Here is an 18,698-nt window from a genome sequence, read left to right as displayed (position 1 = left end):
CCCGGGACAGGCCTCTGTGAGGCTGGCAGCCCTCGGGCCCGGCAGTGGGGGGCGGGGGCGCCCAGGGGCAGCCGGCAGAGGACGGGTGTAAACACACAGACACACTCAAGGCACGGAGTTGCTCGAATGGGGCTGGGCGGGGAGCTGGTCAGGATCGGGCAGTTTTAAATAGTTTTTCCTCTAAAAAGTTTTCTAAGTTTGCGATTTTTTTTTCCTTTCGTTTTTTTAAAAAGCGAAGAGGATGAGCGGTGGCCTGTGTCTCCGGAATGGTGGCGTCTCACGCTGCTTGTGCTTTACCTTTGGGGCCTCCGAGCGGCGGAGCGGGTGGGGGGGGGCAGGAGGCTCCCTGTAAACATCTGGCCTTGGGCAGGGGCCAGGGGCTGGGTGAAGCGGGGTCCCAGCTGGCTGTGCTCCCCTCCCCCATCACAGGACAGGACAAGGGCTACACCCAGCACAGATGCCCAGGAAGGGGGCACCCCAGCTGTTCCCAGCACCTGGGACAAGGGCAGGCTTCAGACGGGGAAGCCTGTGGCACCCCCTTCCCCAAGTCTCGGGAGCTGAGGGAGGCAACGGGGAGCCGAGAACAGAGAGAGGGGGGAAGCGGTGGGGAGGGAGGTGGGGGGCGTGGTCCTCGTGCCCCCAACTTCCTCAGGAACTGGGGGAGCAGATTCGGCGACGGCCCTGAGGTGGGGGGCAGGCAGGGCACGGTCATGAGGCAGACACTGTGTGACTCCTCCCACCCGCTCGTTACCAGGGGCACAGCGGCCACCCAGAAGCCAGTGCCTGCTGCTGGGTTCCTTGGGGGAGGGGGTCTGAGCACTGGCAGAGTCTTCCCGCCTCCCCAGGCCCCAGGGAGCCAGCCCCGCTCAGGACCCTCAAGGTTGGAGGCCAAGAGGGAGGAGCACAGAGCGGTCACTGAGCGGCAGGTGGTGGCCCCAGCGTCCTCCGGGCTGGCCCAGGGCCTGGTGGTGAGGAAGTGAGTTTTCTCCAAGGAGGGCCCAGCAGCCCTCTGGTTCTGTCCCAGCGCACAGACAGGCCCTCTGTGGGGGGGCCACGGGCAGCAGAGCCCCCGCCTGGGCCGCCTCCTCGGTGCCAGGCACTGGGGGTGGGGGGTGCGGGGGGGCCCTCCTGACTCACCCACCTGTGCGCCCCTCGTCCTCCGCTCCCCCTGGGCACTCACCTGGACCCCTGCGTCCCGACTCTGGGCCAGTGGCCCTGCTCGGTCCCTCCCCAGCTCCCTGCCTGGCCCCGCCCTGGCCCCCCAGCTCCCTGCTTGGCCCCGCCCTGGCCCCCCAGCTCCCTGCCTGGCCCCACCCTGGCCCCCCAGCTCCCTGCCTGGCCCCGCCCTGGCCCCCCAGCTCCCTGCCTGGCCCCCTGGCTCACCGTCCTGCCAGGTCGGCTGCCCCTCAGAAGAGGCCACAGTCCTTCAGGTTGTTCTTGATGATGACGTCGGTGACGGCGTCGAACACGAACTGGACGTTCTTGGTGTCGGTGGCGCACGTGAAGTGGGTGTAGATCTCCTTGGTGTCCTTGCGCTTGTTCAGGTCCTCGAACTTGCTCTGGATGTAGCCGGCTGCCTCCTCGTACTTGTTGGCCCCTGCGGGAGGCAGAGCGGTGAGGCCTGCCTGCGTGCGCCCACGGCAGACAGGGTGCGCGCATGTGCGCAGGAGGAGTGTGCGCGCAGACACACCTGTGTGCGGGAGGCGGCGGCCCACGGGCACACGGAAGGGTCCGCCCCCAGGGTGGGAAGAAGGGCGCCCCACCTTTAAGTCCCCAAAGCACCGGCCGGACCGAGGGCCCCACAGTGACCCTCCGTCCAGCAGGGGGCGCTGCGAGGCCCAGCCCCACCTGTGTACTCGGGGAAGCAGATGGTCAGGGGGCTGTGCGTGATCTTCTCCTCGAACAGGTCCTTCTTGTTGAGGAAGAGGATGATGGACGTGTCCGTGAACCACTTGTTGTTGCAGATGCTGTCGAAGAGCTTCATGCTCTCGTGCATGCGGTTCTGGGGGCAGGAGAGCGCGGTCAGCCCCCCGCCTGTCCCCCCCGCCCCTCACGCCCCTCCCCCCCGTGGCCTCTCGGCGCCCACCATCTCCTCGTCCTCCGCCAGCACCAGGTCGTAGGCGCTCAGCGCCACGCAGAAGATGATGGCCGTCACGCCCTCGAAGCAGTGGATCCACTTCTTCCGCTCCGACCGCTGGCCGCCCACGTCGAACATCCTGCGGACACAGGGCCCTCAGCTCCAGGGAAGGGAGGGGCTTCTGGGAGGGTCCCCGCGCCTTTCCTAGGTCGGCCACTGAGGACAGAGCCGCTCAGGGTGGGCGGCGACCCTCACGGACTCCACACGTGTCCCCTTCCCCCGCCTCTGGGCCAGGGAGTGTGTGGCCCGGCAGGGTCGGGGGTCAGCGGGGCAGGCTCGGGGCTGCCGGCAAGAGTGGGGCTGGGGGTCCAGGAGCAGCCCCGGGGAGGCCCCTCCCCGTCACCCGGGCCGGCGCCCGCCTCCACCCCGCCCTGCCCGCTCACTTGAAGTGCAGGTCCTTGAAGGTGAAGTGCGTCTCCACGATGCCCGTGGTCTTCACCCGGGTCCGCAGCACGTCCTGCTGGGTGGGGATGTAGTCGCTCTGCGCGATGCGCTCCAGGTCGTTCAGGTAGCTGGGGGGGGGGGGGCGCGTCAGGGGGCCAGCAGGGGCCTCCTGACCTGCATGGCACTCGCTGCGCAGATGAGGAAACCTGGACCGGAACCCCTGGGCGCCCACCTGTCCCTCAGGCCCGGGAGGGGCAGCTCGGTGCCTGTGGCCGGCCCCGCCCCGCCCAGGTCTGAGCCAGGCCTGCCTCAGCTGGGGGCCCGGGGGTAGCGCTGCAGGTGCGGGGGGGGGGGGGGGGGGGGAGGGGACAGATCAGCTCTCAGTGAGGGACTCGGGACGCCAATCTGCAATTAGGGGTCAGCTGTGGAGCAGCCTGGCGGATGGGCAGTGGGCCGGCCAGGCCAGGGGCTCCTGCCCAGCACCCACTGCCCTGGGCTCCTCAGGGGCGGGCATCAACAGGGGCTTCGTGTGACCAGCTCCCCTATGAGCTCCCGTGTCAGCACCAACCCGCCCGGCCCGCCCCGGGCCGGCCTGTGTCCTGCTGTGTCCGGGGCTGGTCCAGGCCGCCCAGCGCTGATGTCCTGCCCCTGGGGCAGGGCTGCAGGCCGGCCTTGGTTCCCACCAGCAGCCTGGCCAGAGGGAAATGACCTCAGAGACACAGACAGAACAGAAAAACAGGAAGAGCCGTGGGGGCCGTGACGCATGTGCTGTCACCTCCACACCAGGCCCCGCCCCCTCCCGAGCGCCTCCAGTCTGCAGGCCCCTGGGTGGCTTCACAGCAGTCTCTCCCTGCTCAATGGGAGGGCTCACCCCAGGGACCCGCTGCCCAGGGCGGCCCTGGAGGATGGCTGAGGAGAGGGGCGTCCCTGTCCCCCCCCACCCGCAGTGAAGGCATAAGCCTGCCGGGAGAGCAGGGCCCGCGTTCGCTGCCGAATCCCCACCCAGAACAGTGCTGGGCACCCAGCGGGCGCTGACGGGAAGGAGAAGGGAACGGGGGAGGAGGGGGAAGTGGCCTGGCAGGCGGCTCGTGCCCGCCCTCTTTGAGGCCTGGGCACTGATTGACAGGGCCCACAGCTCTGCTGGTGCTGAGCCTGTGACCGTGGGAGGGCAGCGCAGAGGCCCCGAGGCCCGTGTTTGGCTGAGACTGTGCAGCGTGTGGGGCGGGGGGTGGGGGGTGCGCTCACAGGGGGTTCAGACCTCTGTGAGGGCGGGGGCTGTCCACATAACGGCCAGGGCTCGGGGTCACGGCCCGTGGCATGCCTCCCACCCCCTCCTGAGGCCCTGCCCGCGGACGGGCTCCGGGCCGGGTGGGCAGTGGGGCATGGTATGTACAGGCCAGGACGAGGCGAGTACAGGGTCGCAGCCTATCTGGGGGGCACCGTCCACGGCCCACGGGTGTTGCCCACAGCCCTGCAGCCTCAGCACCGCCGCCAGCCTGTCTGTCCTACTCCCCACGGGCACTCGGCGCCCTGCGCCAGGCTTGGCACGTGGCAGGTACTTCAGGAAAGATGGCGAGGGCATCGTCCTGCGGGCTGGGCCTCCGGGGCTCCTGGGATCCCGTGACGCCGCAGCCGGTCCTGAGCTCAGCCAAGGGCCAGCAGGGTGAGCGCTGGGGTCCTGGGCTCCACCCACACACGTGTCACTGCCCAGACCATGCCCCCCCCCCCCGCCCGTCTCCCCGCCCAGCCAGCCTGAACTCCCCGTGACCGCAGGCAGTCAGCACTTTACCCCGGGAGCTGGCACAGCTGGGCGCTGCCTGCGGGCCCTGCCCATCCCCCCAAGCCCAGGGCAGACTCCCCGGAGGCACCCCTCGCTGGCCCTGCCCCAGCGGCCACCACCACAGATACCCGAGGTGTCACTGCTTGGGGGCCTGTCTGCTCCACTCGCCCGTGTCCCTGAAGCCTTGCCCAGGACCTGGCACAGAGCAGGTGGCAGCAAACGCTCCTTTAGCACGACGGTGTGTGAGGACAGAGGAGACGCCGGCGGCCCGCAGGGGACGGGCTCTGTAAGCCCTGCCTGGCCTCCTCCCGCCTCCACATACCATGCCTCCCGCCTCTACATACCATGCCTCCCGCCTCTACATACCATGCCTCCCGCCTCTACATACCATGCCTCCCGCCTCTACATACCATGCCTCCCGCCTCTACATACCATGCCTCCCGCCTCCACATACCATGCCTCCCGCCTCTACATACCATGCCTCCGGCCCCAAGCCAGCCCCGCAAGACCTCAGCTGACAGCCCCAGCTTCAGCGCCCCGCCCCGCCCCGGCCCGCGGGCGCACTCACTAGGCGGCGGAGTCGTTGAGCTGGTACTCCCGGGAGCGGCTGAAGCAGGCCTGCACGCCGTGGTCGGCCCAGAGCCTCCGGATAACGCCGGACAGGTCCTCGGGGAGCACGCCCTGCTCCTCGGCCGTGCAGGACAGCGCAAACAGCTGCCGGGCGTCGTCCTGGGGACGCAGGGGGTCAGCAGTCACAAGGGCAGGCGGCCCGGGAGTGGGGCCCAGGCTGGGGACCCTCCGGTCCCCTAGGACATGACGTGCCCTGAGGCGTTGTGGGAGGCGGGAGGGAGGAGCCCACGTACCGTGCGGGAGGGGTCGGCGAAGTCGATCTGCAGGTTGCCCATGGCTTTGACGATGGCCATGATGGACTGGATGGTGTTGCTGTAGACCACCGCCCGGTACTGCCGGCATTCGTCCTCGGAGTAGCCGTCCTCATGGATGATCCTAGCACCAGGGGCGGGTTAACGGCCACGGGCCACCGAGCGCGGCCACCTGGGGGCGGGGCCTGCAGGGTTCCCCCCCCCCCCCCCGGGCCTGAGGACGGGTGGCTGCCTCTGGGAAGAGGGGGGACCGAGGGGGGACCGAGGCTGGGAGGCCCGTCCACACCCAGCACTCACTTCATCTGCTTGACGATGGTGCTCTTCCCCGACTCCCCGGCACCTGGAACGGAGGGCGCGGGTCAGGGAGCAGCCGTGGGCTCCACGGGCCCAAGGGCCCCACCACCTGCAGCCCTGGAGGCCGAGCTCACCCTCCCACCAACTGCACGGGGAGATGGGGGCAGGCGGGCAGCAGAGCAGGCGGGGCAACCGAGACACTGGCGCCCTATAGTGGCCTCTCCCCAGACTTGGCCTCCCACAGCCCACCGTGCTCCCCACGGCCTGCAGGAGTCGCCCTGCCATCGCACTGGCAGGCTGGCGCTGGCAGGAAGGCGCCCTCACGCTCCAGCAGGGCAGCGGCCTCCTCCCACACTTGGCGGAGCTGCCAAGGGCCCTGGGATGGGCACGGCGTCATGCTCTTGTCTCCAGACCTGGCCCAGGGCCAAGCCCTCTGCCGCGGCGCCCAGGTCTGCCCTGAGCAGATGGAGACCGGGCCGGGGGGCCGGGCAGTGTGACGCACGCAGGCATGCAGGCAGGCACCCACCGTGCTCTCACTGTGCTCCCCTGGCCTGGCAGACCCACCCCGTGTCTCCCCTTGGCCAGGGTGAGGGATCTGCTGGCAGCTCTCCTGGGACGGGCACAGCAGCCCGGACAGCGCTCCCACTTTCCAGAGGACAATGCGGCTCAGAAAAGTGAAGTCTGGTCCCCAGATCATGGGCCAGGACTCAGAAGCCCAGCCCCTCTCCAGTTAGGGCTCAGACCCGGTGGGCCGATGCCCGGGAGAGTTAAAACCGCAGATTCCCTGGTGTCCTCCCAGACACAGCCAGGTCCAGAGGGCCGGCCCAAAGCCCGCATTCCCCAGGGGAGGGTGCCGACCAGGGGGTGGAGCGGCGGGGACAGGGCCCCCCCTCTCTCCCCTGCTCCCCCCTGAGCTCCCGCGGACCCGGCTCCCCCTCCCAGGGTTGCCCACTGTTCCCGCTACCCCGGCCCCATCACTGCCCATCACAGCTGCACCTGCCAGGCACTGCCTCTTGCCACTGCCCGGCCTTTGCCCACGGAGTTCTCCTTGCTGGGCGCACCTGCCCCGCGCCCCACCGACATGTGCCCCAACCCTCCTGACCACCGCGGCAGGTCTGTGCCTCTGAGCAGCTCAGCAGGGTGAGTGGGTAGGTCCCATGTGGGGACTCTGGCCCTCGGGGTCAGTGAAGACGCCTCAGAGGATGGAGTGGCTGACACGCAAACTAACACGAGCAACAAGAATAACAGCAACAGCCTGGCCGTGTGGCTCAGTGGCTGAGCGTCGGCCTACGAACCAGGAGGTCAGGTTCGATTCCCGGCCAAGGGCACAGGCCCGGGTTGTGGGCTCGATCCCCAGTGGGGGGTGTGCAGGAGGCAGCCAAGCAATGCTTCTCTCTCATCATGGATGTCTCTCTCTCCCCCTCTTCCTTCCTCTCCGAAATCAATAGAACAGATTAAAAAGAGTAACAGCAGTGATGACCACAGCAAAGCACGAACAGGCCCACTCCAGCAGATGCTGCTCCAGGCCCATCCCACCCGCTAAGTAACCACCTGTTCTGTCCTCAGCCCACCTGCCCCGGGGGGGCGCGGAGGCTGCTCCCAGGGCGCAGTCCCGTGTGGCCGTCTGTCCGAGTGCAAGCAGCCCCGAATGCCTGGGCGGCAGCCGGACCACGTCCACGCCATGCAGTCTCCGCAGGGCCCTCCGGGCAGCAGCAGAGCCCGCAGCCACCTCCCCGCGCCCCAGAGCCGCGCATTGCCAGGCGCCGAGGCGCAGCTGTGGCCCTGGGTGTGTTCCCAACCCAGAGGCCCTCCAAGATGGGCTGGGCTCCCCTCACAGGCGCCACCAGCTGCCTGGCATCGTGGGCAGAGGAGCACGGGTATGGCGTGGGGGGGGGGGGGCAGTGAGGCCCTCTATGGCAGGCGCCCTCAAACTACGGCCCGCGAGCCACGTGCGGCCCGCCGAGGACATTTATCCGGCCCGCCGGGTGTTTTTGCCGTTTTGGTTTTTTACTTCAAAATAAGATCTGTGCAGTGTGCATAGGAATTTGTTCATAGTTTTTTTTTTAAACTCTAGTCCGGCCCTCCAACTGTCTGAGGGACAGTGAACTGGCCCCTGTTTAAAAAGTTTGAGGACCCCTGCTCTATGGGGTCAGTCCCCGGGCACCGGAGGCCCCGTCCCGGTGTCCGCTGGGCGTGGGCGGTGGTCGGATGGCAGCACCCTGCCCCGCACCGCGGAGCAGCCAGGACCCGCCGCCCTCGCACCCACCTGCTGACTGCCCTGCCCAGTGACTGCGCGTGTCCCTCCTGCCCGGGAACTTCCTACGGGGCAGGCGGGAGGGGCCGGGAGCCACAGAGTCGGAGTCTCGGCCAGGGCCAGGATCGGGGCCTCGCGGGGCAGCGGAGGCCCAGGATGTGCGGCGATGGGTCAGATCAGCACGCCATCCCCACCTTGGCGAACGGACACGCAGAGTGACAGCTCTCCCGCTCGGGACTGAGGTCAGGGTGAGGGCTGTCGCTTCTGGTGTAACTGCGGCCCCGTCCGCCTGAGCCAGTGTCCCTGCTGGCCCGGGGACCACTCTCTTGGTGAATGGTGTGGGCAAGGCAGGGACCTTGCCCGGTGACGGGCATGACAGCACGAACGCGCTTTGCATCTGATTTTCCTGGCGGGGCAGACACCACGGGGCAGGCAGCACCCAGGCAGGCGGGCAGGAGCCAGGATGCTTTGCTCCCTGTCCCGGCAGCCGAGGGCCCACTCCCTGTCCCTGGGGAGCCTCAGTGGCCCTGCCCTGACATCCTACGAGTTCAGAGGGCACTCTGCCCGGAGCAGGGCTCGCTGCAGAAAGACTCCCGCTTGACAGGTGGGCAGCCAAGGTCCCGGAGCCCCATCCTGGACTTCGGTGGGAAGGAGAGAGTGGTAGGACAGAGCGGAGTGCTGGCGGCCAGGCAGGAAGCAGGGGGACACGGGGACAGAATCAGGGGCAGGAACAGCGAGGGTAGGTCAGGGGGCCAGGGGCAGAGGGGGTGGGACCACAGCACAGCGCTGGTGGGATGGGGGGACGAGGACCCTGGCTCTCGGGGTCAGTCTCACTCATCACTCCCCCGGTGGCCCCCTTCCCATCGCGGCCTACGGTGCTGCCACCACAGAAGCTGGCACTTGGCTCGGAGTCTGCCTGCACCTTGCACCTCGCTGACCCTGGGCACCCAGTCCCACCGGCTTCCCTCGCCGGCTCCGGCTTGCTGCCAAGGTGCAGAGAAGCGCCTCCACGGGGGGGGGGGGGGGGGGGGGCGGCAGGGGCCTCCTGCCCAGAGGGCCCACCATGCACGCTCCTGCTCAGAAGGCCGTGCAGAGGCCCCGCAGAGCCCGGGGTGGCCAGAGTGTTCCCACGGCCACGCCTCCTCTCCACCCTTGCCCAGGGCGGGCGCAGCTGCTGGGCCCCGGGAGGGAGGCGGCAGTAATTGCCCTGATGTGCTGGCCCCGTGGATGGTCTGCTAGAACATCTGCTTCCACTCCGAGCGCCGGGGGGGGGGGGGGGGGGGGGGGGGCATGGAGGAGGGAGCAGATGGGGAAGGAGGACCAGGCCACAGGGCCTCTGCAGCAGGCGCTCAGCCACCAGGCCAGCTGCATGACCCGAAGGCCAGCATCAGGTCACTGCTGCCTGTCCATCTAGGACCCTCCACCTCCTGGCCCCGGCTCTGCCCTGCTGGGAGGCCCTGACACGCCACTGTCCTCTCTGGCCTCAGTTTCCCCTCCGCAGACACTGCCGAGCCTCATCTCTCACTTTCAGAGCTTCGCCCAGAGGGGGACCCAGACCTGTGCCCGCCCCGGTGCCACGCTGGTCCTCCCTGCGGTCTGAGCCGAGCCCCTCCTGCCCGGTCCTGGCACCGCACCGGTGAAACAGGACACCGTCCTCCTCCTGGGAGCGGGCTGAGGGCGAGCACGCAGCTCTCAGAGCCCGGCGCCCAGGAGAATCGAGATAAAAGTTATTAGCAGAGCTGCTGCCCTGGGGAAGATCACAGATCTCCCCGAGCGCTCGCCGAGCAGCGCCGCCCGGTGACCTGCTGCGAGGCCATTCCAGCCACAACCTGCCCGCGGCTGGCGGGAGGGAGCTTCGGGCTTTCCGAGAAAGCCGGGGGGCCGGGGGCAGGGATGGTGGCGGCGCTGGCTCAGCAGGCGGGTCCTGCGGGGCTTGTGTGAGTCGGGGCCACGCACCCTGCGGGCCCTTTGCTCTGAGTCCCACTTCCCCCCACACAGCGGCTCCTTCCTGCCCGGCGCTCACGGGACACGGCCCAGGCCTCCGCACTCCCCGCACTCGGAGGGCCCCGGCGGGTGGGCTGCCGGGACACGTGGGCCGGAGCCGCAGCCGACGTGGCAGGCCCAGCGCAGGGCCGTGACCACAGGGCAGCGGGCAAGCAGCCCAGCTCCAACCCACAGCTCAGGCCCGCCCCGCGGCGCCACCCTCCACCGCCTGCCCCGGGGCACGGGGGAAGGTGGGGTGCACCCTGGGAAGCCCCCCCAAAGGCGGCCCGAGCACCACCTCCCACTCCCGTCCCAGGACGGTGCCACGTCTCCGGCCCCAGCCCGCGGTGCGGCTCCCCCCTCGGCTCCCGCCCCTCCTGCAGCCGCAGGTCCCGGCCTCCACCACCAGGGGGCGCCGGAGGCCGGGAGGAGGGGGGTGCTGGGGAGCATCTGTTTCTGAAAAGCGGCCTCCGGCGGGCCCTTGGGGGCGGGGCCTGGACCCTCACCCACCCGCCCGGAGCCTGGGAAGCCGGGGTCTGCGGAGACCCAGCGCCGGGAACAATGGGGGGGAGAGGGGGAGGGGAGGGGCCGCCAGACAAAGGCCCTGGAGCCCCGCCCGGCAGCTCTTCCTTCCTCCAGGGGCCGCTCCGATCTGGGCCCTGCTCCCTGGAAGGGGCTCCGCTGGGTCTGCGCTGAGGGCGTCTGGGATGGGCCTTGCCTCCCCCTAGGTGCCCCAACAAACCGGAACCCCCTCCCTCCACTGGGGCGGCCTCCAGCAGCGCCCAGGGGCTCGCGACGTCCATCAGGGAAGTGCCAACCATGGGCCCGGCCTGCCTCTGCCAAGTCAGCGCTCTCTGTGCCAGAGGAACCCGCCGGCCAGACAGACAGACAGAGAGACAGACAGACACACAGACACACAGAGAGACAGACACACAGACAGACAGACAGAGAGACAGACAGACACACAGAGAGACAGACACACAGAGAGACAGACAGACAGACACACAGAGAGAGGGTGTGCAGGGCAGGACGGGCCTCCCCGGAGCCCTGCCCACTGTGCAGAGGGAAACTGAGGCACTGGGTCAGAAAGGCGGCCTGGAGGAGGCCCTGAGGCCTGTTGGGCCTTAAGGCGACAGGTCTCACCCCCGAGATGCCCGGGGCACAAGGGGAGCCAGGCCGTTGGGCACACCCTCTTCCCCCTGCTTCTTCATGTAAGGAACCCCTTTGCTGTTTAGAGCACCTAACCCCCCACTTCTCAGTCACTATGGTGGCCCTGGGGGAGGTGCCCGGAGGCCTCCCTGGTCCTCACACTCACCCCAGACTAGCCCAGGGTCTCCCCCAAGCCAGCAGCCGTGTCCCCGCGAGCCCTGGGGCCAGGCTGCGAATGATGGCACCCTCCGTCCCAGCACTGGGCCCTGAGGGGGAGGGGCAGCCTGAGGTCCCGCCCAGAGGAAGGGGCAGCGGGTGCTCCAGGGCCGGAGGGCCTGAGGGGTCGTGAGGCTCCGCGTGGCTCACAGCCCGGGAGGCCTGCGGCATCTGCTTGGGTGTCCTGAGTCCCTCAGGCCCCTCAGGCCCCGGGCCCTGACCACACAGAGCAGAGCCCCTGGGACCCCGTGCAGCGCAGCGGGGAGGCCACACACCCTGGGGCCAAGCAGCACGGGGACCTGCCTCGGCCCGGGACACATTCCGTGGCACACCGTCCCGCACGCACACACGAGCCCCCGCAGCCCGGGCTCAGGGCGGAGCCCCCTGCGGGAACCCTGTCCTCTCAGGACCCAGCCCCGAGCCGTGGGCGAGTCTCCTCGCCGGGCGGCGGTGGGAGAGCAAGCGTCACACGAGCGGGAGCGAAGCTCTGCGGTGCCTGACTCGGACCGGAGGGGCTGGGAGGAGAGGCAGGAAGCAAAAACGGGCGCTGCACGGCCCAGGGCAGGTTCTGGTTGGAGCAGGGACAGGATGCAGGCGCAGCCCCGGGTCCTGCCCTGGGGCACACAGTCCCCTCTCCTTCTCCTCAGAGATGGGCCCACGCAGACCAGCAGCACGCGTGTGCACCCACAGCCCGGCTGGTCTCCCGGCTCCTCCTTCCGGCCAGCTGGGCACAGGCTCCTGTGAGGCCACGGTCGTGCTCAAAACCCCTGCCCGGGTCACACCTTGGTGTCTCCACTTCCTGGGTAAGTCGTGTCATGTCCCGGGCCTCAGTTTCCCCATCAGTGAAATGAGTGTAAGTCAGACCCGCCCCTGAAGAGTCCGGCCCCACGACAGCCCAGGCTCCATCAGGCAGCTGCTCTTGTCCCCAGAGGCCGAGCGAAGGGCCCAGGCCAGTGGCCAGCAGCAGGGGGGACTCCTTCCCCTGGGCCACGGGCCCCTCTGTCCAGCCCGGGCAGGGGAAACCCGGAGTGAGCTCATGCGGGGCCGCGGCTCCGCTTCCGGGCATTCATGGGCCTGCAGCCGGCCTTCCGGCCCCGAGGGCCCTGGCCGCTCGGAACGCACAGCAGCTCTGCCTTCCTGCCGGCTCCCGCCGCCCGTGTCCCTCTCCGTCCCACTTCCTGTGGTCAGAGCAGGGGCGGGGAGCCGCCTCAGGATCGCCGCGGCCGCTGGCTCCTAGGCCAGGGGCGCTGGGCAGGGCCAGGCCGGGCTGACTCTCACCCGGAGGCGCCCAGCAGGGCAGCGCAGGGGGAGCGATGAGCCCGAGCAGGTGGCCTCCCCGTCCAGCTCCCCGTGGACGGCTCCCCGGCCCGCCCCCAGCAGAGCGGGGCCCTCTGGCCTCTTCCTCTTTGGGGCTCCTCCTCCTCCAGCTGCTTCCTCCTTTTCCTCTGGCTCGGACTCCACTTCCCCAGCCGCCGCCTCCACCGCCCTCCGCCTGCCCCGACACAGTCCCTGCCGGGACACAGTGGGCGCCGCCATTGCCACCCCCTTTGCATATTTTGAAGCCGTAGCAGCCGTGACACCAGGGACGCACCAAGCCACAAGGTCACCTCAACAAGCCCTGTCCCACCCACCTGTAGGTTTTGGCTCCCGCTGGCCTGGCTCTCGCTGCCAAGCCCTGGATGTACACGCAGGGCGCCCTGCAAACGTTTGGCTGTCCCAGGGAGACTGTCCTTCCCAAGCCGCCAAGATGGCCACCGCCCCAAGAAGCAGCATTGGGGTGAGGGTGTGCTGTTTTGTTGTTTTTTAAAAATATATTTTTATTGATTTCAGAGAGGAAGGGAGAGGGAGAGACAGAAACATCAATGATGAGAGAGAATCATTGATCGGCTGCCTCCTGCACGCCCCTCACTGGGGATCGAGCCCACAACCTGGGACCCTTCAGCCTGCAGGCTGACGCTCTATCCACTGAGCCACACCAGCCAGAGCTGGGCTGGGGTTCGGTAAGAACAAGAGCTCCAGGCTAGAGGAGCTGGGCAGAGGCCCCACCCTGGACTATGGCTGAGGGAGGGGCTGCCTCAGAGCACCAGGTACCAGGGCCACCATCTAAGAGCCTAGCTCCCAGGGCACCTTGCAGGGCATTCTTAGGCGGCCCATGAGCCGTGGCCCAGCAGAACCCGCTGAGCCCTGCCCCTCACTGAACTCCTAGGTGGGGACTCTTGCCCTGCGCTGTTGGGAAGATGGACAGAGACTGGCCAGGGCCCTGCCCCCACCCCACCCCACCCCACCCCCATCTGTCCAGTCCTGTCTCCCCACAGCACCAAGGGGTGTAGGGGGGCAGCACTGGGGCTCTGGTCAGACCTCTCATCACCTGCTGGGGGTGTGGTTGTGCGACAAGGGCTCGGTCCCTCGGTGGCTAAGAGCTGCTGTGAACAAAGCTTCCTCCATCCTGTTCCTGCCAAAGGGATGGGTGGTGCCCGGCCGGCGTGGCTCAGGGGCTGAGCATCGACTTATGAACCAGGAGGTCACGGTTTGACTCCCCATCAGGGCACGCGCCCAGGTTGCAGCTAGAGCCCCAGTGTGGGGGCGTGCAGGAGGCAGCTGATCCATGCTTCTCTCTCATCATTGATGTTTCTCTCTCTCTCCCTCTCCCTTCCTCTCTGAAATCAATACAGATATATTAAAAATAAAATAAAATAATGGGGCTTTTAGAGACAAAGACCAAGAGAGACACAGCCAGGGACTGGGGACCTCGCTGGATCCCACCTGACCGGCTGCCCTCCAGCACAATGGAGTCCCGAGGCTGCGGGGCCCGGCATGGAGGCCTGCGCTCCAGCTGCCTCCCGTCCGCCCCAGCCACAAGGGCTCATTCTCCTCTCACCACAGCGGCCCCCTGCCTGGGCTTCTCCGCCCACCCTCCTGGGACACCCTCCGCTGAGCTCAGCGTGGCTTCCTCTGCAAGGCCACCCAGCCTCACCCAGCCGCCCAGCTCCAGGGCATCCCCCGAAGGACCCGTCTCACACCCGCCCTACGGGAGCCTCAGGCCGCCGGCCCCAGCACCGGGCAGGGGCTGAGCTCGCGGGACCGGGCCCGACGCAGGCAGAAGGTGTCAGAAATGGATCAGAGCCCCCTCACTCCTAGTGCCGGAGCTCCCGCACTGCCCGCCCGGGAAGACAAAGCCTTGCCCAGCCTGGGGGAGGGGTGGGAAGAAGAGACTGGGAGGCCCAAGCTGCCCCGCCCCCATTCAAATGCTAATGAGCTCCAGCCGGGAAGGCGAAGGCGGTGGGGGGAAAAGGAGGGACTGGAGGGAGGCTGGGTCCCTAGACCCCCAGGAAGGCGGCTCAGCCCCCGCCACTCCCGGGGCTCAAGGTCCCCAGGACAGTCTGTCGCTCCAGGTGGCACCAACTGTCTACACTACACGCCATGGTCTCCCCACTGGCTGTGAGCAACTGCCTGAGGTCAAGGAAGGGGGTTCCCAAAACTCCATACTGGGGCCGAGCAGCCTGGAGGCTGGGGAGACCCCTCCCTGCCAAACTCTCAGCTCTGCAGGGGTCCGCAGAAGGCCCTGGCCCGTTCCCACCCGCACGGCTCTGGTGCACTCCCCACCTGTGGCTGCAGCAGGCGCCGGTGCTCGGGCCCTGGAGGGAGGGCGGACCAGGTGTACCCGTGCTGGGCTGCCCATCCGGTGCACCAGGTGGGGCTGGGATTTGAACCCAGATCCGGTGACCCCAAGAGCTGGTCCAGGGAGGGTGAGCCAGGAAACCGGCACCCCAGGGCTTGGAACCCAGGCCAGGTCTTCCCCCCTCGGTACCTTGCAGAGTGGGCCCCGTGGCCCCCCTTGTCTGGCCCTAGCAAATGTCATTTTTCAAGACTACCCAGCAGGCCCCTTCCTAGGAGGCACCCCCGCTTTCACCCACCACCCGGCCAGGCCCTTTGTCAGAGACACAGACAGGACAAAGGCCACCCACGCCCTTCCTGACCCCAATGGGGCCCTGGCATGTAGTCTGCGCTGGCCAGGCCAGGACTCCTGAGCCCTGCTCCGGTCTGAGCCCCGAGAGCTAGACAGGCCTGCGACAGTCCCCAGATAGCCTGAGCAAGCTGGGGCCCCTCTGAGGTCACCCCGAGAGGAAGGGGCTGACCACAAAGCCACTGGAGTCCCTACTGTGTGCCATGCCCCGGACAGGCTGCAGGCTGGTCAGCGAGAGTCCCACCCGGAGTGGGGGGAGGGCACAGCCTGTGGTGAGACCAGCAGGAAAAAGCCTACGAAACTTCTGTCCCAGGACCCCCCCAATCCTGGCCATCGGCCCGGCACCAAGCCCTTGCCACCTACCGGCCCACGACACGCCGGGCCGTAGCTCATCTCACTCCGTCCACCATCCCCAAGACCAAGTTCAGGAGCACTTCCTTCACTCAACTGTCAGACAAGGAGCGTCCAGTGGGTGCCAGGCTCCATGCCTAGCCCAGGAGGAGCCCTGCCCTGCCATCTCAAGGGTGGGCGGGCAGCTGTGCCCCGACACAGGCTCTGAGGGGGAAGCGGCAGTGCCAGAGCCAGGGGTGCACCCAGCCTTGGCGAAGGGACTGCCAGGAAGGTGCCGGTGGCGGTCCCCGGGCAGAGCCTTGAAGAGGAGGCATGAGTTCGGTGGAACCGGAAAACACACCAAGTGAGGGGGCAGGCGGAGCGCCAGGGGCTGAGGAGCCGCTGTGTTTACACGCCGAGGCTTTCCCGGCCGCGACGGACACTCTCCTCGGCCCACACAAGCCCGTCTGAAATCAGAGACACCCCAAACCCAGGCTCTGGCTTCCCTTCCCCGAACGCCCAGCCCAAGGCCCAGGTCCCACCTGGGGACGATGGGTGGCGGTGTCCCTGGAGTGGGGCCGATATCAACCCCCCGGTCCCCACCCCGCAGCCAGGAAAGCCTCTCCCCGTGCGCACGTGGGCCTCTGCCCGGGTGACAGAGTGCCCGGCCGCTGGCGCTCGCCCCGGGACGGGAAGGAGCCAGGGTGCGGGCGGGGCGGCAGGCGTGGCTCTGGCCGGGAAGGCAGGCTGGCAGTGACCCAGCGTGAGTCCCGTTGCCTGGACGGGGCCTTCCCGCTATGTGGGCCGGGCGCCCGGCACTGGGGCTGCCCCACGGCTCCCATCGCCTCCCGGCACCTGGCGGGAAAGGGCCCGCCGGCCAGGACGCTCCCGGGCGGCCAGGGCAGATGGGCCCTCAGTGCCAGTCAGAGCGTGGTCGCTGTGGGGTCCCAGCATCCCCGCTCCGGCAGGCACCACGCTGGCCCCAACCCGGGGAGCCCGTCCCACAGAGGAAGCAAAGCCAGGGGGCAGGAAGCTGAGGGGGCCCCGGAGCCGGACCCTGCACCCCGTCCGGCCCAGTGCGGAGGGGAGCTGGGCCCCAACCCGAGCTGCTCCCCGCCCCACAGCTCGGCTGCCCCAGGTACCGGCCGGGAAGAGGCTGCCTGGAGGCCGGGGCGGACCGGGAGGCAGCAGGACGGGGCCCCCTCCCAGCCCGGCGGGCGTTCCGCCGCGAGGCACCCCCTCGCCGCCGTTCGCAGCGGAGACAGGAAGAGGCGAGCGCCCGACGCAAAACAGCCCGGGAGGCCGGCCGCCGCCCCTTCCCGCCCCTTCTCTTCCTCCCGCGGAGAGCGGATGCCATTTTGAAACCTCCGGGCTGTGCCCCTGAGGCCAGGCCCCCAGGGACAGTCAACAGATGGGCGGCCGACGGAAGACACGCCGCCCCGGCCCTAAGCCGCGGGGAAGGCCCCGTCTCTCAGCCCGGGGACCCCACAGCGACTCGGGGTGAGGGGCCACACCCCCCCACACCATCCAGCCTCCAAGCTGCTGCGGGGGGGCTCCCCCGCACCCTGAAACCCCCCAGGCCAGGCTGCCACGGGGCACACACCTGCTCCCGGCGGCGGGAGGCTGGCCGGGGACAAGTACAGGGCCCACAGCCTCTGCAAAAGCCCCCCTCCGAGCCCCCCACTGCGCCACACTCCCCGCCGGCCCCCCGCAGAGCTCAGCATCCCCCTCCCAGCCGTGCGGCCCAGAAGGGGTGCGGGAAGCCCGGCAGGTCCGCAGCTCTCGCCCGCCCGCCCGCCCGCCCGCCCGCCCGCCAGGGCAGCAACATGTCGGCTGTCTCACCACTTCCACTTCCCCCCACCCCTCCAGCAGCCACCATCTTCCCTGGGCTGGAAGGCACCACGACCCAAACTCCGCAGCCTCGGCCTGTCCCCGGCCTCCCTCACAGCCCCACGGGGCGTAGGCGCTGGGGAGCAGACCCCAGCAGCTCCCCCAGGGGGGCAGTGGAGTCTCCGGCGGGGGTCGGGCCCTCTCCTCCCGCCCGCCCGCCCGGCCCATCGGTGCAGGGCGGATGGGGGCCTCTGGGGAAGGCCAGAGTGTGGGAGAGGACGCGGGGGGGGGGGGGGGGGGGGAGCGGGTGTGAGAAGTGATGCATGGAGCAGGGGTCTCTAAAGGTTTGGGGGTTCCAGCTGGAGAGAGGGCTCATGAGCAGTCAGCTTTCCCAATCACAGGGCCCCTTGGGGTCAGGATGCACAGGTGGGTATGGGGTCCAGAGTAGAGATGGGCACAGAGGGGGAAGGAGGGAGTGGGGGGGCTGGCAGGGGCCTCAGGGATACTCATGCCAGTGGGAATAGGAGGACCAAGTAGGGGGAAGAGGTGGTACCTGAGGGTGGGCGCTGACGGGGGTTCTGAGGGTCTGTGCGTTTGGTCCGCCCAGGGCGATGGTCCCGCAGAGTTCAGGGCAGCTTACGTAGGGGCAGAGTGGGTGGGTTTGGGGGTTTGGGATGAGATGAGGGTCTGACCTAGAGTCTGGACTATGGATCAGAGGTCTAGGCCAAGCCAGCGTTTTGAATCATTATTTGGGTATCTATCCTGGCCAGGCCGGGTCGGGGGGTGCAGGCCCAGTCTGGGGGTTCAAAGCCCTAGCCTGGGTGTCCAAGTCCTTGGGGGTTGGGAGCGGGAATAGCGGTCCCAGCGCAGGACGCGGCCTCACCCAACAGCAGCAACTTCACCTCCCGCGCCGCCTTCTCGCCGTCTTCCCGCAGGTTCTTGTCGATCATCTTGGAGCGCTCGGCCGCCGCCTTGTCCTCGGCGCTCACCGTGCAGCCCATCCCGCCGCCCGCCGGCCCGGCCGCCGCCCGGCCCCCACACGGCCCCCGGCCCGGCTCGGCCCCGCGCGACCCGCTCCGCTCCCGCCGCCGGCGCTCTCCGGGCAGCTCTCGGGTCCGTAGTTCCGAGCGTCTGCGGGCGGCGCCTTCCAGGGCTCCGCGCACCGACGGCGGGGCGGGCCTGGGGTGGGGCCGGGGCGAGCCGGCCTGGGACTGGGCCGGGGCGGGCCCGGGGGCGGGGCCGTGGGGGATCCTGGGCCGCTGATTGGCTCGCGGGCGGACCGGAGACGTGAGGCGCCGCCCAGGCTCGGGCCAGGCTGGGGGCGGGGCCTCGCCGCGGGAGAGTCGCAGCGGCAGAGCCGAGCCGGGAGGGATTGGACTCGGGCCGCCTGCCGGCGAGGCCGGGCTCCGATTGGGTCGGAACGCCTGGCTCCGCGGCCGGACGGCGGGGGCGGGAGGATCGCGGAGCCCGGGGGCGGGGATCCGGGGCACCTCGCG

General features: G+C 69.0%; 1 protein-coding gene across 1 annotated transcript; it reads right to left on the bottom strand.

Annotated features, from left to right (window-relative positions):
• Positions 1-372: 372 nt before the first annotated feature.
• Positions 373-18,361, bottom strand: GNAI2 (G protein subunit alpha i2). Its single transcript, XM_008155417.3, has 9 exons — positions 18,086-18,361; positions 5,480-5,522; positions 5,165-5,306; positions 4,870-5,030; positions 2,521-2,649; positions 2,087-2,216; positions 1,849-2,002; positions 1,384-1,597; positions 373-681 (listed from the first exon to the last, which is right to left on the bottom strand). Exons 1-8 carry the CDS (start codon positions 18,201-18,203, stop codon positions 1,407-1,409), a joined length of 1,068 nt encoding a protein of 355 aa, XP_008153639.1. The 5' UTR covers positions 18,204-18,361; the 3' UTR covers positions 373-681; positions 1,384-1,406.
• Between the last annotated feature and the right edge of the window lie 337 nt (positions 18,362-18,698).

The sequence above is a fragment of the Eptesicus fuscus genome, chromosome 18 (genome assembly GCF_027574615.1).
Source record: "Eptesicus fuscus isolate TK198812 chromosome 18, DD_ASM_mEF_20220401, whole genome shotgun sequence".
In the NCBI taxonomy this organism is placed as follows: Eukaryota; Metazoa; Chordata; class Mammalia; order Chiroptera; family Vespertilionidae; genus Eptesicus; species Eptesicus fuscus.
This window is presented reverse-complemented; position numbering and strand designations above follow the sequence as displayed.

Coding starts and splice junctions, on each gene's coding strand:
- GNAI2 (XM_008155417.3), bottom strand. CDS start 18,203: ATGGGCTGCACGGTGAGCGCCGAGGACAAGGCGGCGGCCGAGCGCTCC. Junction 2,217..2,520: donor TTCAAGGACCTGCACTTCAA/GTGAGCGGGCAG, acceptor CTGTGTCCGCAG/GATGTTCGACGTGGGCGGCC. Junction 1,598..1,848: donor CTGCTTCCCCGAGTACACAG/GTGGGGCTGGGC, acceptor TGCCTCCCGCAG/GGGCCAACAAGTACGAGGAG.